At 36.6% G+C, this 8,548-nt stretch overlaps 1 protein-coding gene across 1 annotated transcript; it reads right to left on the bottom strand.

Annotated features, from left to right (window-relative positions):
• Nucleotides 1–910: 910 nt before the first annotated feature.
• Nucleotides 911–7,216, bottom strand: LOC121813538 (B-cell receptor CD22-like). Its single transcript, XM_042217368.1, has 7 exons — nt 6,660–7,216; nt 6,185–6,505; nt 3,030–3,362; nt 2,693–2,926; nt 2,241–2,501; nt 1,707–1,967; nt 911–1,431 (listed from the first exon to the last, which is right to left on the bottom strand). Exons 1-7 carry the CDS (start codon nt 6,751–6,753, stop codon nt 1,082–1,084), a joined length of 1,854 nt encoding a protein of 617 aa, XP_042073302.1. The 5' UTR covers nt 6,754–7,216; the 3' UTR covers nt 911–1,081.
• Between the last annotated feature and the right edge of the window lie 1,332 nt (nt 7,217–8,548).

The raw sequence follows: 8,548 nt of genomic DNA, 5'->3' as shown, positions 1-8,548 counted from the left end.
AATGGTCATGAGAATTTGCATAATTATGATTAAGGAACTGACCTCCCAGCCCATTGTTCCTTCAGTGGGCTGGTTTCAGTCATTATGCAAATGTACTGTTTATAAGGTTGGGGAAACCTGCAGTCAGCTGAGACTGAAGAAGTCACCTGGATGAGTGACGAAACATTTCTCCCACAAAACGCTGCGTCCAGATGAACAGAATCAACTTTTAGAGGTCTCATTTCAGTTGTCTAAATGCACTTTATACTGTAAAGTAAAAAGCCTACAATAAACATTCATTCTTTACAGTGGCAGCAGTTGGCTATTGTCTCTGAAAACAGGGTTAACTGGGCGCGCCCCTTATTCCACTGAAAACTGTAGCACATCTTAATTTCATAGCCTCGTCTGCATTCGATTAAAAATCACTTCAAGCTGAGTGGCCTGCAGCTTTATCTGGCTGGGTGCACATGGGCATTATGGATAAATCCCTGGTTTTTAACAGGAGGTTAAAATGTCACTGGCTCTGCTTTCAGTATTCTGAGATCAGTTACAATCTGCTTTTTGCATGGAAACAGGACTAGCATTAGCAATAAACATGGTTCTTGTCATCGTGATAGATAAGTTACAATGTTGATTCTTAGGACTCTTTAGCACATGAATAAGGAAAGCCTTGACAGCAGACAGTGGGACTCCTGCCATATTCTGTTTAACCACACAGGCAAGTTGAACAGTTACAGGTGCAGCTGGTATTTTCTTTTTAATATATTTAAATTATCTTTGTAAATCAAGTTGCAGGCCTGGTTTTCTGAACTCATTAATGATTATTTTGAGATATTTGGCCCTCACAGGACAGGCACCATACAAACATATGCTTTTAAAGATGATGATGGATTAGTGTAGATTCAAAAGAGCAAAGTTTTTAAAAATCAGCTCTGGTTTAATTATCTGTAGCAACACTATGAGTCCATACAACACTGAAGGGGAAACATTTTGGCAAAATAAATACTTGTACATGTGTGCATTTAGGTAGCAATACAGTTCTATCTGTGCTGAGGTATTTTGACAGTGATCTGTTATTATAAATTCTAGTGCCATCCAATAATTAGACATAGTGCATGAATGTAGATTGTGCCTGACTTTTTGACTGCACTCCTTTCTGAGTGTATCCAGTATGTAAATATAAATGATTACCTGGCACAATGGTCTGCTGTAAGGTGGAGTTATGACGTCCCAGCTTGTTCTGGGCTTCACAGTAATAACGCCCACTGTGTTCAGGTCTGAACTTGGTGACGGTGAAGTTCTGTCCAAATGCTTTTGGTAAATTTTCATCCTCCTTGTACCAGGTGTAGTTAGCTGCTGGGTTAGCATCACTGCTACAGGTCAGAGTGACTGAACTGCCCTCCACTATCTCAGCAGAGGGACTCACTGACACAGAGGGAAGCTTTGGAGCATCTGGAGGAGAAATAAGGACAATGACAACATGGTTGGTTATAAATATACTCAAGTCTTTGCAAGCTTGTCACAACGCTACAAAAATTATAAAAGGTAATATTCAGAAACCTTCTTATTTCCTTGTCAAACTTCTTATATTGTGATAAACAGACATGATTGTGCAGTAAATCTGTTTTCACTCTTCATGATGATGAATTAAGTCTTATCTCTAAAGTTGATGTTAACTGTTTAATCGAGATCAAAGAATTTAAAGCTTATAAATGTATTTTACTCACATTTCACATCAATAATTCTGCTTTCAGATCTCTTTTGTCCCAGGTCATTATCAGCTGTACAGTAATACTTTCCAGAGTCAGAGAGCAGGATGGAGCTGAAAACATGTTGGTTTTGGTAACTGAGAGGGTTGATGACATCCTCCTTGTACCAGGTGTAATTAGCTGCTGGGTTAGCATCACTGCTACAGGTCAGAGTGACTGAACTGCCCTCCACTATCTCAGCAGAGGGACTCACTGACACAGAGGGAAGCTTAGGAGCATCTGGAGGAGGAAACATAAGAATGACAACATGGTTGGTTATAAATATACTCAAGTCTTTGCAGGCTTCTCACAACAAAAATTATAAAATAATAATATGTTAGAAATCTTCCTATTTCTTTGTCAAACTTCTTATATGTTGTAATAAACAGACATGATTGTGCAGTAAATCTGTTTTCACTCTTCATGATGATGAATTAAGTCTTATCTCTAAAGTTGATGTTAACTGTTAATCGAGATCAAAGAATTTAAAGCTTATAAATGTATTTTACTCACATTTCACATCAATAATTCTGCTTTCAGATCTCTTTTGTCCCAGGTCATTATCAGCTGTACAGTAATACTTTCCAGAGTCAGAGAGCAGGATGGAGCTGAAAACATGTTGGTTTTGGTAACTGAGAGGGTTGATGACATCCTCCTTGTACCAGGTGTAACTAGCTGCTGGGTTAGCATCACTGCTACAGGTCAGAGTGACTGAACTGCCCTCCACTATCTCAGCAGAGGGACTCACTGACACAGAGGGAAGCTTTGGAGCATCTGGAGGAGGAAACATAAGAATGACGACATGGTCATAAAAAAACAAATTTAAAAAATTTATATTCTAAAAAGAAAACATTGTAAACCCCCTAAAAGAAAGGATTTTGACTAAAGTAGCATACAAACACATTCCCGTAAATAAAGAAAAATTCAATATAATTCCTTAATGAAACAAAAAGTAGTGAACTCACACACTGTTGGAGAAGGGAATGGCTCATATCCTTTCACAGCACAGTAAAGACTGTCTACAGTATCAAATGTGTTCAGCTGTAAATATTGTTTTTCTGATGAAAGTTTGTGTCCATTCCTGTACCAGATGTAGGAAGATTGATCAGGTAGCTGACAGTTGTTGTGACATGTCAGCTCTGTCCAGTTAGAATAAGAGTTTACTGTTGATCTCCTCACATGTACCTGGAGCTGTGGATCTGGGAGTAAAAAAAACAATGACATTATATCAGAAATATCTCAACATCTGCACAGATACACATGGAAATGTTTAAAGTGAATTCCAGTCAAATATTGTTTTACCTGTAACAGTCAAAGTGACTCCAGGTGATCCAGTATATTTCCCTCCTGGATCGTTTGTTATGAGCATGAACTTGTGCTCAGCTGAGTCGCTCTCTCTCAGGTCTGAGATTCTCAGAGTGCAGTCGTTGTTTTCACACTGATACTGAACTCGACCTGAATACTCTGGATCTGTTTTCAGGTCCACAGGCTCATTATCTTTGACTGTAGTAAACCAGAACATTTTCTGGATTCTTGTCTTTATGTCATTTATAGTCGATAGGTATCTGAATTTGGAGTGTATTTCTGCTGTTGATCCTTTGAAGGCGCAGACCTGAGTAGAAGTGTAAGTCACCACTGTAACACAGAGCCCATTATAGAAAAATCAGAAAGCAGACTTATTTATATTCACTTTCATAGATCTGAATTCAATTTCTAAGATTCCATTTAAACATGTTTCATAGAGAACAAGACAGAATACAGCATAATACTGTTCTTTAAAGTGAGACTGGAACCCGTCAAAAATCTCATACATGTTTGCAAAAGGTTTAAACTGAAAAAGACCCAATTACTTTTTTTTAAATTGACATTTAGTTATCACTGTACAATACCATCAACTTCAACAATTTGTCACTACATGCATTTTTCTTTTTTCTGTATTTAAACAACTAAAATATCCATACAAAAGGAATGAAAGAAGAAAAAAAGAAAAAAGAAAAAAAAGGAAAGAAAAATAGAAAATGAAGCAAAACAGAAAAAAAAAATACAAAAGGCATGTAAGGAGTGTGTTTTTGTTTCCATTAATATAACTAATATTTCCTCTAGTCTTCTAGTAGTTAACACCGTCAAAATCAAAAAATGGCCTGCGTTTTTTAATGCTAATTGGTACTTATTTTTAATTTCTTCTGATGGAATATAGTTGTACTTAAGCAATTGTGTTTTACTCATATTAACTTTATATCCCGATAGTCGACCAAAGTATTCAAATAACTGCATTAATTTAGGTAGAGAGTTTGATGGTTGACCCAAAAATATTAAAACATCATCTGCATAGCAGGCTAATTTATGCTCCTTCTCATGGATATTAATATCTTCTACTTCTTTGTTTTGCCTTATATAGTGAACCAATGGTTCCAGATATAACGTGAATAATAATGGTGAGCACGCACAGCCCTGCCTTGTTCCTCTTTGCAGCTTAATACTATTTGATAGGTAGCCATTAATTTTAATCCTTGCCATAGGGTTATCATAAAGTGCCTGTATTGTCTTAATTATTATTTCATGCAAGCCAAATCTACGCAAGACTCCATAAAGAAAGTTCCAATTAACTGAATCGAATGCTGAATCGATACTGATTACCATTGCTTCTACTTTATTCTGTCGAATATGGTTAATAATTCGTAGTGTCCGCCGTCCTCTATCTTGTATTTGGCGCTCTCGAATAAAACCTGTTTGATCATTATGAATTAGACTAGATAAGAACTTTTGTAATCGTCTAGCCATGATAAATGTAAACATCTTATAATCTGGATTAAGAACAGATATTGGTCTATATGATGCACATTCTAATTTATCTTTTCTTTTGGGATAGCAGAGATAATTGCTTCTTTCCAGCTAGAAGGTACTTGAGCCTTCTTTAAGACCCAATTCAGTGTGAGAAGCATCACTGGTATTAATTCTTCTTTTAGCTCCTTATTGCTATTCTTAGTTCCTTTTCTGTTATATCTTCAATCGAAGTTTTATTCTGTTCTTCATTCAGTACTGGTAAATCGAGAGAGTCTAAAAAACTGTTCATTTCAACTATACTACTCTCTGTCTTATTAGCATAAAGAGTCTTATAAAATGTTTCAAATGCACTCTGAACTTCTCCTAGTTTATTTTTTATTAATTTTGTCACTGGATGTTTAATTTTGTGAACTGTATTATCTGCTATTTTCTTTTTTAGTTTCCAGGCTAAAACATTCATTGCTTTAGATCCTCCCTCGTAATACCTTTGTTTAAGAAACATAAAAAAAAATTTAATTTCATATGTAGTCAAATCATTTATTTCATTTCTTGTTTTGATGATTTCCTCCAGTATATCCTGTGTTGTTTTTCTTTTATGCCTTTTCTCTAATTCTTCTAACTTATTTTGCAGCTCTTCTAATTTTTTATTTCTCATCTTTTTTTTATAAGCAGATATTGCTATAATTTTCCCTCTCAGGACAGCTTTTAAAGTATCCCACAGAATAGGAGGAGACACCTCACCATTATCATTTGTTTCCATATAGAAGTGAATCTCTTTCTTAATTTGTTCTTTGAAGTGTGGATCATTCAGTAAGCTTGAATTTAATTTCCAATTATTGAGTTTTGGTTGCAGGTTTAAATCAACGGACAGGTATACTGGTGCATGGTCGCTTAAGTCTATTGCTCCAATTTCACAAGTGTTTATTCTATCTTTATTTTCCCCAAAGGTAATAAAATAATTTATTCTTGTGTATAACAAGTGCGGTGAGGAAAAATAGGTATAATGCAAGTTTCTCCATATATCAATTAGTCCCACCTCCTTCATCAATGTATTTATATTCTTAATTAATGTTTTGGTATTCTGTGCTTTTCTATTGGAAATATCTAGCTTTGGTTATAGATGTATATTTAAATCTCCTCCACCAATTAGAAAACCTACTGTCTCTGTAACCATCAAGTCTATAATTTTCTTAAAGAAATAAATATCGCTTCCAGGGGGGGCATATATATTTAACAACGTAACTGAAAAAGACCCAATTACAATCAATATTGTGTCCAATAATGTCCCAAATGTCTGTGAATAGGTGAGAGAGGACAATAGTGGGATTATTTTAATCATAATTAAAAAATTATAATAACAATTTACAGGTGCAGGGAAAGCACTGCACCTCTTTCCTCTCCTGGCCACCTGACCATCTACCAGTATATCAAAAGCCAGGATGGTCCACTTGGTAAAATAAATCTGTTGGGCATTTTTCCTGGTCTTCAAACAATAATTCTGATTGCTACAGTGCTGGAAAGAACGGGCAGAAAAAGGACAAAACAGAGAGAATTGTAGAAAGACTGGCATCTTTTACTATGAACTTTAATCTAATCCCTAATTTGCAAGATTTTAACAACAAGCTGTAGGATGAACATATCAAGAATTGTTATTATTATGAAAAGAAACTTACCATCTACAACCAAAATAATTTCAGTGTCATATGAATCAGGAGATAAAGGGTCCCCGTAACCACACCTGTACTGTCCCGTGTCAGACTTGGTCAGATGTCTGATGGTTGCTAGAAGTTCAAACCCAGATCCTTTTGTGTATTCAATGCTGTACCTGCCATTCTGAACTTTGTCATTAGTTGTGTCAATGAAGATATTTCCTTCTTTCTCACACGGATTCTTACAAAGGAACTTCCTCTGTGCCTGGACAGCAGTGGCACATGGAAATGAGATTTCTTCTCCCTCACTCTGTGCACGGGAGACTCTAGAGTTTTTAGCAATTTCTGTTAAATAGATGAACATCCATGAATTATATAATAAATACATAAAGTGACTGAGTTTAAATAGGACTGTATTTGGCCTGAGAGTTTATGGAGGTATGAGAGTAGGTGATTGGTTTCCCAATTTTGACTTTAGTAACTTTTAGTAGAAACTCACCATTTGAAACTCTGACCTCAAAGTCTGAGTATGAATCTGGAGCTGAAGATTTACCCAAACCAAACCGGTACATTCCTGAGTCAGACTTTCTCATATTTGTGATGGTAAAAGTCAGGCTTCCTCTTCCTGAAGCTGCATCTTTGTATTTAATGCTGTATCTGCCGCTCTGAGCTGTGGTTTCATCTGTTTTAATGAGGATGTTTTCTGCTCGCTCACATTTTTCCTTGCAGAAGAACTTTGTGTTTCCAGACACAGTGAAAAGATTATAAAGTGAAAGATCCTCTCCTTCACGTACAACCCAAATGCTGGCAGACCCAGCTGTACCTGTTGGACAAGATTTTCACTGTGAATAGCCAGCTCGTTCTCAAAGCAAAACAAAAGAAAGAAAAAATATGATCTGTTGTGTATTTTCATCAGTACAACTTGTATAATAAAATATTTAGGGGGAAACTGATGGGAATATTGAGGTTACATAGAAAGGAAGCTTTAAATGTCATGAAGTAGGGCTGTGCGATATGACCAAATCTCATATCCCGATATAAGAATTCTATCGTCCCGATAACGATATAAATCACAAAAATGTAACATTTTCTGTAAATTCTGTGCAGCTCGTGCAGCTCGTCTTGCGGGAAGTGTTTCCAGCTGCGCGTCATGTAGCTGGAGCAGAGTGTTTTAACCAATGCATGAAACGATACATTTTTAGACAAAAGTTTTATAACGTTTTTTTCTTTTTTGTGAGTATTTATTGCACAGCGTTCTGCGGGGAAAAGCCTGTTCTAGCGTTTGAGTCTAAGGTTTATTTTTTAGCACCTGGCGGCTCTTTTTTAATTCTCATCCAATCTGCTCTTTCACGTGATTCAGTTTATTTTGAAAAGTCTCAACAGGATCTTGAGCTTTATTGTGAAAGGTTTGTGTGGAAAATAAACAAGGACACGCAATGGTGTTACCGTCATTGTTGCTAACCACAACGCATAAAAACAGGTGCTTGTCCGTCTGTAATGTGGTTATATTAAATGTAAGAGAAAGAGAGAACTTTAAGAAATTAATATAGCCACTACAGTGACCATGAAAACGATTAAAAAAAATATTGCCGCAAAGAGTTTATTTTGCGACACCACGAAATAAACGATAGCGTAAAATGAAACGTTAGACGTTTTTATATCATCATCCGATATATATTGAGGTTACATAGAAAGGAAGCTTTAAATGTCATGAAGTGTTGTGTGTGGCTGGCAGTTAGGTCAGGACTCAAATGTAACATTATCAGGCTGGACTGAACAACAGCTTCATTGCTGGAAATTAAAAATAACTTAATTCAACTTAACTGGCAGATACTCATGGATACAAACACTGCAGGCTCTAAACAAATGACGCACAGAGCAAGATGGAGATCAAAACAACAGACAGAGTAAGGCTGTGTCCCAATTAAGAGACTGCACGCTTGAAGTACGCGCACTACACGTACTACGTATGGTGCGTACTATAAGTACGAGAAGTGCGGAAGTGAGAGGCTTGTGAAATGGGACAGTATACGCATCGTCGCGCTGTTCAGGTTGCCTAGCAACCATGATACTAACCGCGAGACACGTTACATATAGCATTGTTTGACAGAAATGAAGGAGAAAAATGTTCTGTTGGTCATTCATTTTTGTCATGACATCACTTTGATTAGTTGAGTATCTGAGGCTGAGACTCTGAGGCTGAGGCTGAGGCTCCTCTCCTGCTCACCCTGGCCTCACTGATAAAACTGTAGTTAGGAGGGGTCGTCTCGATGAGAACAGCTCCACTGTTACTTTGGTCCAACCAAGTTTCAGTTAAAAACATAAAATCAAGGCTGTGCTCAGTGACTAAATCATTAATTAAAAATGTTTTCCCAGCTAAAGATCTAA

Source organism: Haplochromis burtoni, unplaced genomic scaffold, assembly GCF_018398535.1.
Source record: "Haplochromis burtoni strain Fernald_Lab_line unplaced genomic scaffold, NCSU_Asbu1 Contig_1875, whole genome shotgun sequence".
NCBI classification, from domain to species: Eukaryota; Metazoa; Chordata; class Actinopteri; order Cichliformes; family Cichlidae; genus Haplochromis; species Haplochromis burtoni.
Note: the sequence above shows the minus strand (reverse complement) of the source record. Positions and strands in the feature narration are given on the sequence as shown.